The 18,258-nt window shown below is 38.5% G+C and overlaps 1 protein-coding gene across 1 annotated transcript in view; it reads left to right on the top strand.

Annotated features, from left to right (window-relative positions):
• The window catches only part of MALT1 (MALT1 paracaspase), a 30,708-nt gene extending 13,951 nt beyond the window's left edge, over positions 1-16,757 (top strand). The window contains exons 10-16 of the mRNA XM_040539981.1: positions 5,906-6,083; positions 7,454-7,528; positions 8,608-8,735; positions 10,020-10,169; positions 10,744-10,901; positions 11,679-11,804; positions 13,288-16,757. Coding sequence (XP_040395915.1) covers positions 5,906-6,083; positions 7,454-7,528; positions 8,608-8,735; positions 10,020-10,169; positions 10,744-10,901; positions 11,679-11,804; positions 13,288-13,749 — 1,277 coding nt within the window. The 3' untranslated portion in view covers positions 13,750-16,757. The remainder of the gene's footprint in view (positions 1-5,905; positions 6,084-7,453; positions 7,529-8,607; positions 8,736-10,019; positions 10,170-10,743; positions 10,902-11,678; positions 11,805-13,287) is intronic.
• The last annotated feature ends 1,501 nt before the right edge of the window (positions 16,758-18,258 follow it).

Raw genomic sequence — 18,258 nt, 5'->3', positions numbered from 1 at the left:
GTATTTGACAACGTACTCTGCAGAAAATGCACATTTCTGCTAATCTTATAAGCAAGAGCAAGAACGGTCTGTTGTGTCTTCTGTATTACTGTGTTACAGCTAAGAGCTCGTAGCAGAGTAGTCAAAAATGTGTAACTGCAGTATGCAAGACTACATGTAGTCTTGAACAGCAGACCGTGGTGCTCTTAGGAGACCTTTTAAATACCTTCGTCTTAAACACCTTCTCTGTCCTCCTTCCCCCTTTCCTGTGCCTGCAAGTTACTGTTTTGGTTAAGGTTGACCAGTCCCTTGGTGTGTTCAGACTTCTAGTTTGCACTTCTGCTGGGGAAGTGGGGAACAGCCAGAAGTACAGCACGCAGTATGTTCTGAACTTGCTCGTGGGACTGGGACCTTTCTGTTCATCCTCTGTCTTTCTACTGGCTGTCTACAGACTGCTCTTTCCTTCTGGACTTCCATCCTTCTGGAGCTCTTTGGGAGGGGCTGCTATGCTCTCTTAGTCCTTGCTCACCAGATCTTTAAAGAACAGAGGAAGAGGTGTGCTTTTCTCTGCCTTGACAGTAAGCTGCACTCTGATACCAGGTGTGTTGGGAGTCGGGGGGGTGGGGGTGGAATCATGTTTTGTTCTCTTCTCTTTCTACCAAATTTTCAGGTTAAGTAGAAATCCTTATTTTTTGGATTGCAGGTTTCTTTCAGCTGTCATGACACTGGCCTGGCAAGCACAGAGTTTTTCATAAAGTCCTTAAGAGGGAGTGAAAAATTTCTGCAAACCTGAATTTCTACTCCAAACTCAGATACAGCTATTGTTTCACAGCTTTGTGGACAGTCTGAATGCGGAGTGTAAAACTCAGCCTTTTTGTGCACATTATGTGGGAAACTTAATACACAGTTACACTGCTTAAGCAGGCAACAGCCCTCTAAATTGCACCATCACTTTAATAATTGTTCTGCAACATCTTATCAGTATTGGTTTAAGTTACAGGAGTACAAATTAAGCATACTGAAAGGTGTGTGTTTAACACCTCTTTTTTTTTTTTCCCTATGTTCTTGTTAATTGGAGTCACATTTATTTATAAGATACCTGTAACATAATAATAATTTTAAGCTGTCCTCTACATATTGCATAGGAGTTGCCTTCTTCTGGGATGAAGACTAACCAATCAAGCCTGATACGTGTTGTTACTGCTGGTCTGCACTGATTCTTATATGATTAGGCAAGACAAAGAATTTATGAATAAGCCTGACTGAGAGAAAAAGCACAAGGGTGGAACCGGTGGCTGTGCGGGCTGGGATGTGATGGAATTGATCCACTCAGCAAAAAACCTTAATGCCTTAGGTGGAAAAGGCCTAGAATGACCCAACTTGGATTGGAAAAAAAAAATGTTTTGGTGGGCTCTGAGGAGTTTGCTGCTGACTGCCCCTACCTTTGTCATTTTTTTCTAAATGCTGTTTGCATAAATGACTGTAGAAATCCTTTAGAACAGAGATCAGAAAGCTCATCCAATTGTACTGTTCAAATTGCAGAACTTTTTATAGTAATATCCAGTCAAGAAAACATTGTTCAATTCTTTTTTGTAACACAAGGTCAAGTTATTTCTTAGTATGACTTTTTAAATGGTGTGTTACCCGATGCTCTGTGCAGAACTGGATGATCTGACATTTGGGCATTTACATCGGAGCCAAAACTCGTGTGATATGGAAACTAATTATGGCAGTAAAGTTTAGTAGACTTTCTGGTAGCTGTTTTCTCATTTTGTACCCTGGGGAATAGATGTGCTCATGCATTTGAGTGAGCTTTTAGATTCTTGCACCTTCTCATTTTTTTTTTCTGTAATTGTTGACAAGAATTTAGAAAATAAAGTACTGAAAGGCATTAACAAGTTTCTCACCAGCAACATATGAAAGCTCTTAAAAGCCATGTTTTGGCAGTTATATTTTCCCAGCAAGTTGATATTTCTGAAAGAAAAGCAGAGTGTTCTTTCAGTAGTGTTTGACAATAACTACTTTGTGATCGCTTTGTTCTTTCTGGATAGTGTCTACTAATGTCTTAAACCATATAAAAGATGCTGTCAGGGCACAAATAGATGATGATTTATTGCATTTTTAGTGGGCATAGCTCCAAACAGAAGCATAGCAGATACTCGTGCTCAGTCCTTGTTACACATACTCGTGATGCCTAATATGACATTGGGTAATTGCTGCTTACTGCCAGGAAAGTGGCATTTCAGATATTGTTCCTTAAGAGCAAGACTAGTACACAACATGATGATGATGGTCTCCTCTAATGTCTTAGTTTATGTTGTATTAAATGTAATGTGCAATTAGTATTCTATCCTACAAAGGACAAAAGCATAAACCCATATGTTTTAAAGACTAATAGTAGTTCAGCTTTTTTCTTTAAAAAAAAAAAAAGCTGCTGATATCACTTAAACGCTGACGTCTGTGAGGAACTTGAGCCTACTTAAAATTGTTGTGCCAAAGTGTCTAATGAGGCCCTCCAAACATGTTTGCTTACTCTGGGTATGCAGAGGTTTATTTCTGATCTTGAGCTCAACAGATTAACTGTTGAAGGTACTTATCAACAAAAACCACGCTGCAGTAATCTACTCAATGGAAGAAAAAAAAAAAGAAATGTAGTTATTTCTGAAATATTCCTATTCATTGAGAAAACGCTCTGATAAATCGTGTTCCTGCCCTTTCCAATACTTTTTCTACTGCAAAAAGACAGCATGCATCTCTGTGTATTCAGTTCATGTTACGGTAGGATGAAGATCAAGGCACTTTTGCTTGCTTGACTTTGTGTTCTGAGTGCTCTGTAACAACAAAAAATTCCTCCTGCACAAATGGTGTCAAGGACAGCTGTCCCAAAACTGAGAATGGAAATGGCATGAATCTGTGGTGTTTTATCCAGGTATTTTGTAGCTCTGGATGCTTGTCTTTGCTCTGGAGCTTTTTTGCAGGTTGACGGGTGCTTATTTGCAGCTGCCATTCGGAGTGTGCTACAAGAGCCTCGCCAATCTGACAAGAAGGAAACAGCCCTCAGGGTGCTTGTAGTCACATGGAGTAAAAACTTCAAGTTGGCATCAATTTTTTTCTCTCTCTGTTATTGTAAAGACAACATGGTATTCTTAGCATAGGGCCCCGTGAGAATGGAGTTGTGACTGCTGCAGTGCAAACTCCAGTGGCAGCAGGGAAAAATCTGAGGAAAGCTGGAGGTCACCAGCTAGAGCAGTGACTGGGTTGGTGCTGTATGGTACAGGCATCTTGGCCACTGCTCCCGTGAGGTGAGCCAAGCCCATGTGCCATTGATTGAGTTGGGCAGATCTGGTGCTGGGTTTCCATAGACCTTCAGCAATTATTTCCTTGTTTCGGATGGACAGGTGCATATGTCTATTGTTACTTATTGTCTGCATTCAAAGTGGTGGCATGTCCTGTTAGGAAGCCATCTGACAGCGAACTTTGATTTGCCCTCATTTAGTGTAATCTGTGGGACATGTTGGAAAAAGGTAACTTTTAGCTGTGGGGAATGGTACTGTTAGGATTTTATTGCTTCACGTGTAATATATTCCAATAGTCCATATCCACTATTCCTTTCTAATTGATTTTTTAATTAAAGAAAGCAAGTTGTTAACTTCATTGTTAGGAAACAAAACAATCCAATGAGAAGGCAATGGGAACGTAAGTAAATGTTCTGTTTTAACATAGCTCCAACTGATTAATGTGGGCTTGAAAAACTTAAATCGAAGTATTTCAAAGATGTTACCTTTGTGTTTTTTCTGCAATTTTTTTCTTGATTTAACATAATTGTTTTCAGTTTTTGCAAGGTTCACTGATATGTTCTTAAATTTAAGACACTGGTTTCCTTCAGTCAGTCCAATTACTTACCTAACGTATGCTCAGATATATAATCTCAAATACATCCTCGATTTAGGTCCAGATGCAAACTCTGTGGAAAAGAAATTTAGGAGTCCCTTTCACTTAGGGCGTGACACAAGATCATTGACAGTGCTGCTTCATTTTTAACTTGTTTGAAACTAATGTTTTAATCACACATTTAAAATTCTGTGCCCTTTAGACATTTATAACAGTTTGATTTAATTAAAAGGTCATTTTCCAAGACTCTGGAAGGAGAATAGCCATTAAGCTCTTGAAGTGAAGCCTTAAGTCCTGGAGTTTACCTTGTATGCACTTGCTTGCTGCTTATCTTGACTATGCAAGTTTCCCATAAAAAGAAATTGAGCACTGCTGATTGAATGGAGCAGTTAGCAAGGTCTTGGCATAGGTGCTAATGACTTGAGAACTTACAAGTAAAAGAAAACGCAAGGCTTAGTTTGAAGGGATATAGTTATATCTTGGTATTCCTTTACAGGACATGCAGGGCTGTGCAAGAGAAGTATTTTCAGTTGCTGTAGCTATCAGTAACGAAAAGGGAGAGCATGTAGCATGCCTACCTACGCAAGCTGAATTGAATGATGATCTTTTAGTATGTTAGGGCGAGGTTTGTTTTTAGTAAATATTCAAGTTTTATTGTGATACAAATTTCACAGCTGCTTTTAGTAAGAATAAAGGCATAACAAGACCATGTCTACAGTTAGCATAAATTGTCATGTCTCTGCCGACTTTGATTCAGTTTCTGTGCAATGTACTAATTGAATATCTGACCCATGGACTGCTTTGTATAGATAAATAAAAACTCCTCTTAAAAAATGAAACTTGTTGATAAGCAAAAACAGCACTGGGAACAGACAACAGGAAAATTTAATTGAATCATACAAGCTTCTGGCAACTGCATGTTTTGGCAGAAGACGACATTAATTCCAAGATAGTCTAATTTTACTGCAAATTGATGTGACCTTAATGTTTCATGTTTTAATTCGTATATGAATTAAATCTAAGTTATAGATTGTAGTTCCCTTTTCAGAATTACAAAGAGCTTTTTTAATTACATGATTTATTTTCTTTATATAAAGTTGTTGTGTGCTTTTTGAAGATTTTAAATCTTCAAAACTACTGTAGCCTTATGTATTGACACATGAAGATGATTGGAGGATAATTTGTTGTGTCTAGGTAAGAAATTTGTTGTTTAGCAGATGCACAGGAGTTATGGGTTCATGCAACTGTAAAGAGGTATAGATGTCATCAAATAAAAATGAGTTGTTGGTAGTTTGGTAATACAAATGTGCTCTGGGATCCTATCAAGCATAACCACTGAATAATATTTTTTCCCCTATAAATCTAAAAAAAATAAAATTGAAAAATGCTGCCATAGTGTAAAACAGATATTTCTTTTTTTCTTGTTAAGCTAATTTTAAGAATTGCCAATGATAATAGTAAGTTTAAAAAGAAAAGAGAATAGTTTTCAAGGTGACAATTTCTTCCTTCTACAAAAAAGAAAAAAAAAATCCAACCAAACTGTTCAGGGTTATCTTTTCTGTCTGTAAAATCTGCACTGACTCTTAGCTACACAAAGCTTTGTAGTTGCACATGTGGAGAAGCTGTTTTACAGTTGGCATGGTTCCTTGCTTATATCTGTGAGTTATATATAGTAGATAACAGATTGTTTCTGTTAGAGGTCATAACTCTACTTAAAGCACTTTAAGAGTATTTAGCTATCTTCATTTGTGTGATTGATATAAATATTTGATTCTGTTTCATGAGTTGAAAATTGTTTTTTTTTCCCTTCTCTGCGCATTGTGAAGTTGATGTTACTTTTTTTTTCCTCCTCCTCTTCCTTCCTGTTTTAACAAAGGCATATTGATACCAAAAAACCTACTTGGAGTAGCTTGAAGGGTCTTAATCTCCTGCAGACGCATAGTGTGCATGAGGTTTTTTAACATGTTAAAATTGATGGGAATGTTCCAGTGTACTCTTGAGCTGTGTTTTCAGTTAAATCTGTTTGATCTCTCAGGTTTGTTGTACTATGCTGGCCATGGCTACGAAAACTATGGAAACAGTTTCATGGTTCCTATTGATGCTCCAAATCCCTACCGATCTGCAAACTGTCTGTGTGTACAAAACATCCTCAAATTAATGCAGGAAAAAGAGACGGGGCTCAACGTATTCCTGTTGGATATGTGTCGGAAAAGGTATAATCTAATCTAATAGTTCATGAATAGTGAGAAGTGTTGTTAAATGTTTGAGGGGTGTTTCTGGTTCGTGATAGAGGGGGAGAGAGTATAATGATAGTCGTTTCAGGAACCAGCTGTGAATTCAGTTTATTCACTGCAGTAAGAGATTAAAATGCAGCCTACTTTTAAAATGAATGAATGAAATTGAACAGTTGCTTTGGGAAAATAGCAAAGGATCTTGAGGGAAAGCTGGACTTTAAGCTTAGGAGAAATCTTTAATCTGGGCTGAGTGTACACTGTTCTTGAACGTTCCTGGTTCTGAAAATCTACAGCCTGCACCTGAGCCTTTTTAAAGTCAATAGAATTTATTCATAGGCTTATTTTGTCTTTGGCCTTGGATGGATATATGAAGCTGGGGACTAGACTTTCCATTTCTATGTGCAGATGCTTGCCTCTTGATTTGAATGACATCTATTTCTTCCCTTTTTTTGGTTGTTGTTTAAAAATTATAAAGCATCAGTGTTACTAGATAAAAGTGAAATTAGGCATCTTAAAGAAGAAGAATAACCCTTTTCCCGTTGCATCGTTAACCATCTTTATCATTACAGGAAGGAAGGAGAATCCATATGATCAAAGGCATGTTAATTTGACAGAAGGGCTCAAGTGAAGTAGTTATTTTAGAACTCTTAAGAGGCATGAATTTGGTGGACTGCTTTTATGCTGGGGATGTTGTATCTTTATTTAGAAATTAAAAATCAACTGGTTCATCAAATTTTTTTAAATGAAGTGCTGTTTTCTTTACATGTTCAGAGAATACTATGTCCTATTAAACTTACACTTGAAATTAGCTTTTCAGTCAGCACCTCTGAAAACTGGTCTCTATGGAATTTTTCATAATGGAAAATTGCTAGTGCTTTAATGTTCGTGGAGTCTTTAAACTTCACTGCTAATGAAATGCCAGTGACCCAATTCAGGTTCACAATCTGCTGTGCAATTAGCTACATAAGCTTCATGTTAACTGTGCAGACACCATCATGTTTTGAAAGACAGAATTAATATAGTTTTTGTTATAACCTAAAGTGGCTGGTTATAAGACATTTTTGCAGAGATTTTAGGCAAACTAACGATGTATTGGTTAATACATCATTCCCTCATCTAGTTAACATGTGATATTTGACTGTCTCTTTGAATTGTCCTCATGAAGAGTGTTGATGGTGCTGATTTTTGTCTAGAAGGATTGACTAGCTAGGAGCTAGGAGGATTGACTCTAAAACTGTGGGAGAAAATAATGTTTCTAAACTATGCTGGTTTGATATTTTGAACAACTATGGAGTTGGTTACTATTATTAGTTCTCAAAATATTCTTTTAATTCTTTTGTTTATTGCAGAAATGAATATGATGATACTATACTTATCTTAGATGCTCTGAAGGTTACAGCCAACATTGTTTTTGGATATGCCACGTAAGGAAGCTTCTCCTGCTGTGCTACGGATATTTTGAAGCCAGAAGATATTACTGGGATTTTGTAGCTAATCTTTTACAGAAAATACCAACTGTGTTAAGGGACTGATAACTTGTATTGGCATCTGTATCCTCAGACTAGCTTTTTGACTTCATTCTTTGAATGATTCCGTGGTCTACTGATCACGGATATCCATATATATATTCCTGGTATTTAATGTTCCCATTCAGGTATAAGGGAATGCCAGTGAGAGAACCGCGTTCAGCAAATCAGAAACTGCTGGACAATATTTCTGATTATTTTTAATGGCTACTTGTAGGAATGCTACATTTATCTGAATACTACTTATTAGAGATTTTAAAAGCACACAGAATGAAAAAGCAAATTTTACCCTCAAACCCATAATCTTTGTGCTGATGGGGAAGTGGGAGTTATGTCTTGTGTGTTCCTAATGGTACTTACCATTCTGTGTACTTGTACAGGAAGTCAAGTACTGTTGAGGGACTGATTAACTTTAACCTACCTGCTGTACCCTCTGCAGTTATGTCTCCTCTGCAAATGCAAGTTAAATTTATATTAAAAAATGTATACGTATATATTAGATAAATTAATCAGTTTTTGGAAGAGTGGCATATAGACTGTCCCTGCTTTTTTGATTCATCTAGGTATAATACATAGTTACACCTGCAAATGAAATTGCTTGAAGAGGTTACTTTGCAGATATCTGTATAACCTCTCGCTATTAGTTTTCAAGTCATGTGCAATACCTATTGAACAGAAATAGTCAAGAGCTTTAGTGAAGTCTTCCATGAGTGATTCAAGCCTCTCACATAAACAGCTGATATTGCCTCTGGTCTATGGCTTGGTTGTAAGTGAAATCTTCCCCAGATTAGTTGCTTGCAAATGAAGAGCAGGTTGACCTTAAACCTGCTGTATAAGGGCTTCTTTCTCCCATTCCCAAATGTTACTCCTTTTGTCTTCATGTTGATCTTAGTCACACAGCTGTTGCAGTGTGTTGTGTTTTTTTTGTTTTGTTTTGTTTTTGTTTTTTTCCCCTTGTCACTGGTTATCTCTTGTAGGTGTCAGGGAGCAGAAGCTTTTGAGATTCAGCAGTCAGGGCTGGCCAATGGAATTTTCATGAAGTTCTTGAAGGAGCGTCTGTTAGAAGACAAGAAGATTACTGTACTGCTTGATGAGGTTGCAGAAGGTGAATTGCAGCTTACTACGCTAGCTGTCTTCTCAGCCTGTCTTACTAAAAACTTCTTTGCTTAACTGTCATTCTTCTCATGGTGAATGTTACACTGCTTTAGCTTTGCCTGCACCCATTTTCCCTGTGCTTCTCCAGATGTTGTCTCTTGCTGCTTAGTCTATACTGTCAGGTTAATGTCCCATGCTGTAGATATCATGATGTGTGACGTTATCTCATGCTTGAACTCAGAGTGCAAAGACTGATTTCACAGGGGAGAGCATGATGGCAGCTTCTGTTGGAATTTGGAGTGGAAGTCCTTCTCCCAACAAGTAAACAGGAGAGTGAGGAGGGAGATAATATAGAAGGCAGATAAGTCCTGTGTTAAGACATAGAACTGGCAGCCTCTAAAAGATCTGAGGACTGCACTAAACAAAATACAAACGCAGCACATAGTGCTCCCACTGCTTGAGAGTTTCAGCTGTTCAAAAGAAGTGTGTCTGCACTGGTTGTTTCAGTCAGCTTGTGTGTGTGCGTTTGGTAGCATGAGGAAAAATCGTGTCAGGCAATGAGACAACTGATATGAGCATTACCAGATACTGGGTGTTAGTGAGTACAGTGGTACACTGGTGATACTTGGAAATGTTCCAGAGGATTGTTCACATTAAAAGTGCTGTACGTAAATGATGAACAGTGCTTGCACAGCATCAAGGCCTTCTCTGTTCCTGACTCTGCCCCACAGTGAATAGGTTTGGGGGTGCGCAAGAGGTGGGGAGGGGACACAACCAGGCAGATGACCTGAGCTGACCAAAGAGATATTCCATACCATATACAGTCACGCTCAGCAATAAGAGAGAGGAAGAGGTTTAGGAAAGTTAGCTATCTTTTGCTTGGGAACTGGCTGGGCATTGGTCTACGCAGGGGTGGTGGTGGTGATTGAGTGCCTTTGTATCGCTTCTTTTTTTTTTTTTTCCTCTTTCCACTTCTCCTTCCCTTATTAAACATGTTTTAATTTTTATCTCAAGCTTTCTTGCTTTTATGCTTCCTTTCCTTCTCCCTTTGTCCCACTGCAAGTGGGTGAGGGAGTAAGCAAGCAGTTGTGTGGTGCTTAGCCATCTACCAGGGTTAATCCACAACATCTTATGAATAAATAACTGAAAGGAGTACTTCTGAAACTACAAGTTGGTATCAAAGTGTTCATACTGTCATAACCATAGCAGCTATGCAATGTAGCAGTGGTATAGTCAATTTATTTAGAATTTCAGCAGCAATGATCTTGAGAGAAACTATGCATCTTGTTTTTAGATATGGGCAAGTGTCACCTTACCAAAGGCAAGCAAGCTTTGGAGATCCGCAGCAGTTTGTCTGAGAAAAGGGCATTAACTGATCCCATTCAACAAACCATATCTTCTGCAGAGTCTATGGCACGGAACCTACAGTGGGCTAAAGCTCATGGTATGGTGTGATCTACCTTTAGGTGATACTACTTGAATGGTGGGAATGTCATATTAGGATGTTACATCACTTGAACTAAAATAGTTCCCTCAAAAATAAGAGGATGTACATCCTTTATAATCTCTAGTCCATAAGCCATAATTCTGAATAGAAATCGAAGAAATTCAAGTTCGTATCTTGATTTTCATTAATGTGTTCAGATGTTAGAAATGTTTGTGTTGTGAACCTGAAATTTATTGTGCTGTCACATTCAAAGTTTATTATAAAGCTATCTCTGTGTCTCTTGAATATAGGATACTGTATTAACCTTACTGATTCAATTACAGATACGTAAACATATTCTCGGGTCAGTATTCTCTATATTAGTAGCATTAGATGTTGCCTTGCTAGTTGCATGGTGATTTGAAAGAACCCTTGGAATTGGAAGATTGGAAAGAAGATATGTAAGCGATAGGTAGAGGGAGTACACAAGGAAAAGGTCTGTATCTTCTAAAGGTTTTTAATATTCCCAAAGAGTAATAATAGAAAATACATATTTTTATTTAGAATGTAATGATGTGTTATTTACTTGCAGAGCTTCCAGAAAGTATGTATCTCGAATTCAAATGTGGTGTTCAGATTCAGTTGGGGTTTGCAGCCGAGTTTTCCAATGTCATGATAATCTACACGCGAATAGTAAAGAAGCCACCTGAAATAGTAGTTTGCAGAGCCTACGTTACAGACTTCGCACTTGTAAGTGCTTCCCGTAGGTGTCTCGGTGTGATCTTCCTCCACTGAAGTTGAAAACTGTCAGGTCTGTCCATGTCAAACTGCACCTTTTGTAATAAAGTGAATCTAAAATATTGAAACCAGGTGCTTACATGACTGTCTCTGTACATATACAGTGACACATTTTTATGTATTTTCATATGTGGTCATCTTTTTCAAAGTTGCCTTTTTATTGTCATTATAATATTAGGTAGTCATATTTAATTAAATGAGTTAAATGTCAATAGCTCCTTTTTGGGCCTACAGCATGTCTACCTTGCAGTACAAGGTTTCTTAGAATTTAGTGTTTTCTTTACACCTGGGTGATCTTTCTGGTTCCATTGATGTTACTCAGCTCAGTGCAGTAAGGTGAAGGATAAGAGTAAAACTGGAAGTTCCTTAGGTGCAGGAAACCTTTTCTGATGTTTAATAAACAGGACACTTTTGATGCTTTGTGAAGAAATTATTTCAGTTAATGTGCATAAAGACGTGTCTGTGTAGCCCACAAAATTGCTGTTATGGTACTGTACTTCAGCAGATTTCAAAGGAATCGTCAGCAGAAGAAGGTAACCTAAACAAATAACCTCTTCTGCCTGTGACTAATAGTGGTTTCAGCAGCTTTTGCAAGTAATCCAGGATGGGTGTTTTCTTTCCTTTTAAGAAGAAGCAAATGCTGACTTTATAAAAATAAATGCTCCTAACTGTTTTATGATCTACAACTTCTGTATCTTCAGTTGAGTTCTCATTTCTTTCTTGCAATAGGACCTGGATGTGGATCCTAAAGAGGCCAATAAAGGAACTCCCGAGGAAACTGGAAGCTATTTAGTATCAAAGGACCTTCCCAAACACTGCCTCTACACCAGGCTAAGTTCACTGCAAAAACTAAAGGTTAATATAAATTGTTCCTCACAAGTTTGTTCAGATAGCATAGATTAATCGTGTTGCTTTGCAGTTCTATTGAGTTGGCTGTGTATTGTTTGCATGGTAGGTAACAGGTTCTGGAGACATACGCAACATACCAGATTTAAATCCCAGTTACTTAGAAGGGAAAATGACTAACAGCAACACTTAGTGACTAGTTCTTTAGCTGTAAAATAAAAGCCAGAGAATCAATGCATATGCAATCCCGATGCCATTGTGCAAGGCACTTTGTATTTTCTAGGCTTGTACTGAGCTTTGACAAGATGATTATTTCTGTGATCATCATCTTGCGCACGTTGTGGAAATGTTCCTATGCCTTGTAGTACAGTAAGAGTGTGACCTGAAACAGAGCTGCATCTTACAGTTATTAGAAGGAGATAAAAATGTTACGTATTTCCATTCCAAGTTGTGTTCTTGGATGAGGTTTTTGAAAGGTTCTCACTTCAGCATACTGTGGCACTATTAAGTTTATCTTTTATATCTTTGTGTTATGAACATCTCATCTGGACATGGCTAGGTATCTTTTCTTAAATGCTTTTGGCAGATGTTGTAATAAAAATGCTTCTAGAAATAAGGACTATCAGGTGAGCAAGTATTAAGCAGATGAGGAGGTCTTCGGTAAAGTTCTGAGGTATCCTTAGCCAGTAAAGGGGACAAAGTTTAATTTTACTCTGTTCTCTAAAATGTTCGGGGGAGTGGGCAACAGGGGAGGTTTTTTGTTGTCATGTTTCCCTGCAACAACAGAAAATAAAACTTTCTGGCCTGCAACATATCTTGGGCATCCAGATTAGTTGCCATCAGGCAACTAATGAGGGCGGGCAAGCATGCATCTCTGGCAGGAAACTTCCTATTTCAGATGCAGAATACATATAATCCTGGTTATCATTGAGAAATCCTGTTTGCATGTCATGTGCAGGGACATCTGATCTGGTTTACCTAAATTTTAAGTGGAATTTGAAGCAGTAGAGGGAAACTGAACCTTGAATTAGCATGAAGTATGACTACTTCATAATATGGCAATTAGTCCAAAGAACTATGAGAATGATGTGCGTAATAGAAGCAGCTAGTGTCCTTCATGTGGGTCAAAGAGGAAAATGGGGAAAATAGTCTTAAAAAGACTAAGAAAAGTATATTAGGGTAAGAGGCCTCTGAATATATCTGATAGTTTCCGTGGATGGAAGCAGAGTTTGCAGGAAAAGCTTTATGATGAGTAGATTCCTTTTTTGCAGTCCCATAGAGTTCTTAAGAATATTAACACATCAGTTGAGAACCTCCACCTTTCAAGCAGCATGCATGTAGCTAATGTGGTTAAGTCTTGACTAATATGTGGCTTTAGCTCCTAAAATAGATTGGTCTCCTCCATTAGTAGATTATGCTTCTTGAAATGTTTCCTATTTGGCATATTTAAAGAAGTATAATTTCCCCCCCCCCCCCCCGTTCTGTTTTGTAGGAACACTTGATCTTCACGGTTTGTTTGCACTATGAATATCCAGGAATAGAAGATACAATGGATGAAAGAAAGGAAGTTAATGTTGGAAAGCCCCTTATTGCTAAATTAGGTCTCCATCATGGATTCAAAAATAACTGTCTCCAGACCTGTTGTGTGACCAATAATCCTTTTCATAATCAAGTAGAATCAAGTCCAGTGGCAACTAAATACTACTTCCCTAGTCACTGCCAACCAAATTCCTGCCCAGGCGTTTACCACGGAAACCATACTTGCTCAGACAGCATTAGACAACCGGAGGCGTGTTCTTGCAATGGGACTTCAAGAATATTAGCTTCAAGACATGAAGTACAGAATTACTCATCCCCTGCACAAAAAAGTAATGTGCCAGTAGAGACTACAGATGATACTGCTGAACTGGAATTCCTCCTTTCTGACAGCCTCAGGTTCTCTAAGCAACAGTAGCTGTGATGTCTTCTGAATAGACCAGGTATCTTCTTTGGATAGGAGACTTTCCACACTGCCTATCCATCTTCTGGATTTTGGGGACTTTGAGCCAAAGGGACTGGGGAGTTTAGAGGTGGTATTGGGAATGAGGATTTGATGTGTGTTGGTTCATATTGCTCTCAGGGAAAACTTCTCAGATCTAAGGAAACAAAACTGGACTGATAGATTTAGGAATGAAAAGGCATGATTTTTGTTTTTTGTCCTACTATTAGAAGCTTGATACATGCAAAAAAAAAAACAAAAAAACAAACTCAGTTTCATATTCCATGATCTGGCTGTCAGGCAACTAATGAACACAGGCAACCATGCATCTCTGGCAGGAAACTTCCTCTTTCAGATGCAGAATACATATAATCCTGGTTATCATGTCAGAGTTTCTCTTGATAGTAGAGCCTTGGAACTTCCCAGCTGCTTCTCCTCCAGTACCTTCTGGAGTTATAAGATTTGCTGTAAATATATGCTTCATAAATACTCTGTTTTTTAGAGAGAAGCTGCTCATCCTGTACGGGGGAAAAAAAAAAAAAAAAAAGAAACAACCCATGCCTAGCTGTTAGTGGGAAAAATGTTGACAGACTTAAGCAGGAAAATGAATTTCCATGTTCTCTATGATTTAATGTGATTTTAGAAAATCCATTAGCCCCCCCAAATGATAAGTAATATTTTTCTCTCTTCCACCTTTCAGTTGTCTAGTATCCAAGGATTTCTTTTTACATACTGCATTAGAATAAAGTTTTGTGTGTTAATACATTGTAACAACTTGCCGTTGAGTATATAAGGTGACACCTGAAGTAAATGAACTGAACAAAGGGGGAGCTTTTACAGAAGTGAAGATGTGGTGTTTTAATATGCAGCGTTAAGAATGTCTCCTTGAAGACTCCAGTTTCTTTTCCTCATGTATGTATTAGAATCAATCATTGACATTCCTGTCCTTTGGATCTAGCTAATAATCAGCATTTACTGCATTTTGCATGTACGTTTCTGCCAGTGTTTGGCAGAAACTGTCAGATACTGAGCTGTGCAAGGAAAGCAAAAGGTGAGGATGGGAAGAGGAACTGAGCTAATAAACTAACATCGCTTTGAGAGAGAGAGTACTAGCTTACAAATAATCAGAGGGAGCAAAATCAGATTCTTACTGTGGTGGATTGTTCTCAGGATAATTTTTGTCTCATATCACACACAAGATTTTTACTGAGCTAGTCGCTGGAAAGGTGGACTTTTTCTGTTCTGGAAGAACACTAAATGGAAATGCGAGGGAGAAAAGTACCTGTTCATCGTAAACAAAGTATTGTATAGGTAGTCCTGCAGTAAGATGTGCTGAAGGCTGAAAGTGAATGGGCAAGATGAGTGAAAACTTTGAGGTTCTTCAGGCTGAAGTAGAGGGATGGTGCTTCTGGATATCAGCCGTTGTTTTTCTTGTGGTGATTTTAAAAGAACAAACAACCAAAGAACTACTCAAATGTTTTCTGGGCCAAATGAACTCATATTCTTTCAAATAAAAAGGTTAAAGGAAAAGTCTAACCAGTAACTATGAGAACCCAAGTTAACGACTCCAGCATACACAAACATAAAACATGCAAAGCTACTTCAAATGCAGTCTGCAGAAGGTGAGAGCCACTGGCTTCCAGTCAGGGCCCGAGATGTTGCCTATTTCCCTGCAGTCTCTATGTGTGTGCATTTGCTTTGGAGCTTAAAGGTGGAGTTAATTTCTCCATGGACTAGATGCCAAAAGCAAGCTAGGCTTCCAGGGCCTTCAGCTTTTAAAGCCCATAATTTTCCTAAGCAGTGCAGATGCATAGGCACCTTCAGAAGGCAGGTGATCCTGTACTAAAAGGCAAATGAGCTACTTCCATATGGTGCTTTATTACTTCGTTGACCAAAAAGAACAGATGGAACTAGTCTGGACTAGCTGTTATCTTTTTAGATAACACAGATTCTTTTGATCTGTGTCCAGGAAAGGACAGATTTGCTTACTGAACTGTTTTGCTTATTCAGGTTGAATAGTTTGATCAAAACAACACTTTTTTTTTTTTTAATGTTTTGTTTTAGAATACCTTGAAATATGTTACCTGCCTATGTGTATTTGGGGAAGACTGTGAGAAAATTGATGTTTTTAAAAGTTTTTTGTTGTTGTTTTTTAAAAGGTTTTGATGGGTTTTTTTTAGGTTTTTAAAAGACTTCATACTTTGAAAGCATGAAAATATGAGGGTTTGAGGTAATTATCGTTAAAGAGAGGTTTCAGATACAGGCAGCAGTCTCTCCTGCCTTGATAACACTGATAGGCAGTATTGCTTTAATTAGGACCCTCATCATGAAGTAATACTTTACTTTAGAAAAATTAAGTAGGTAGCAAAACAAAGTTGAAAATTTTGTTCTCATTGATGTGATGGACAAACCAGCTTAAATCCTCAGTTGAGAACAGTGCCCTTCTGGTGTGATCCTCTGGCGTGTTGGCTCGATGCTGAGGGAGGGCTCTGCTTGCTCCTAACATGTCTCTGTTTGGAGTACTGACAGCGTTGTTAACTAGATCTGCTGATCTTCAAATTCATTTGCACTGAAAAGTGGATATATGTATGCGGAAATTAATGTAGTTATTTCCAAAATGACAACCATGCTTGAGGTAATCTGCAAATGAGCTTGAGTTTCTGATGCCTTTTTTGGAGGGTATTAAATAGTGACCTATTTATTGAGGATTGAGATGTACCTGTGTGTTAATTATCCTGTGTAATTGACTTATAAATTGAAAGTATAGCTTGAGATATGTTCCAGTACTGTGATATTTAGTCGATACGTTGTCACAATTTTCTAATTACTATGAAAACTTACTTTATTTCTTATTCTTGAAATAAGCTGTTGTCCACAAGATGTATCTGTGCATATGTAGATGCTGTATTGTCCTACTTCTTCCAATTTAAAAACAACAAAAGAAAGTCAACAAAACTCCATTAAAAATGCATTTTGTAGAAAAAGTTTCTTTTTCTTAACAAGAAGGGCAAATCTGATTTGTGAGCTTCAACTCAGGTTGAGCACCTGCACCCTGGTCCTGTACAGGTTTCTCAAACTAAGCACTTAGTGGTAGAGGATTTTTTTTTTTGCATATTTCTATGCTTTCTAGCTTCTGCTATCTCAACCTGCCTGCTGGCTAAACCGAGGTGATATTTTTCCATCACCTCACAGAGACATCCCAACTAGTTTCAGCAGTATTTTGTCCATTTTCGTGAGAAATGTAGATAAAGTCGTTTTTAAACCTTAAAAGTTGTCTAGAAGGCAGAGAACTCACTGGCTGTATTTGCGTGCTCGTTTGCAGGTGTGCTCCGACCTTGGTGACACGGGACGGGCTCCCGGGAGCGGCAGTGCTGGCCCTGAGGAGCTGTCTCGGGGCACGGCTTAAAGCTGGCGGTGGGCAGCCGCCCGCGCAGTGCTGTCACAGCCTGCCGGCCTCCTGGGGGCTGCCTGCTACTGCAGAGCTGTCCAATACGTGGAGTAGTCCCAAGTTTAGTACGTGGCCTGATGGTACAGGCTTTGCCAACCTACAATAGGAACCGATTAACCTTTGGAGATCAATACCTAAGATGCTTGAAATGTAACTGTGTTTGAACGTGGTAAAGAGAAGGTCACGGGATTGTAGAGGTTGGGAGGAGACCTCTGCACGTTGTCTGACGAAGGACCTGCGACAGTAGGTAGGGTCTGTGGGGAAGATCTTTATTGTCTGAGCCCTACTTCAAAAGGGAGTGGTGATGGAAACACATTTTCTCGATGTATTGCTGCCTTTTGGACCTGCTTTAACTGTTCTGATCGTTGGTGTTAAGGGTGAAACATTCCGCTGCTTACGGACGAGCTGTAAGAGGCATGTGTTTCCTTTTGGTCCCTATCCAGCAAAGCACTTTCAAAGTTAAGCATGTATAAATGAGCCAACATTTAAATCTCAGTGAAGTCAGTAGGATTAAAATAGATCACTAAACCTACCTAGGCACTTGTTAAAGCTTTCTCTGGTTGTGATGCCCTATCTGAGCTAACTGCCTTGCTTTTTTTCCTGAAGGGTGATTGTGTGAGGATAATACTTATTTTTATCTTGAATTATCTGCTAGGCTGAGGTAGTTTGCCAGCTGCTTTATCTATAGATTTTTGTGTGACATACTGGTGTTGGTTTCTTTTTTTCAGAGTTGAATAGGTTTGGAAGGCAGGCTTGAAGGTAGTCTAAATAAGCTCAGGCTTGTCTGGTAAAGGAGAAGTTCACACCTTCAGAAAGGCCAATGCTCTTTTTCCGTTCCCTCCCCACTCTGCGCTGAGAGGCTAATATGAATGTAAGAAGTTATTGTTAATGCAGCACTGAACTTCAGAGAGTGATCCTGTTTTTAGCAAGTGATGGAAGTAGGGGAACACGAGAGGCTTATAAAGAGCTCTCCAACAGTGATGGCTTGGGATTCATTTGGTTTGGCATTCTGAATTTCACGTCCTTGGCCTTTGCTT

This window comes from Cygnus olor, chromosome Z (genome assembly GCF_009769625.2).
Source record: "Cygnus olor isolate bCygOlo1 chromosome Z, bCygOlo1.pri.v2, whole genome shotgun sequence".
NCBI lineage: Eukaryota > Metazoa > Chordata > Aves > Anseriformes > Anatidae > Cygnus > Cygnus olor.
Note: the sequence above shows the minus strand (reverse complement) of the source record. Positions and strands in the feature narration are given on the sequence as shown.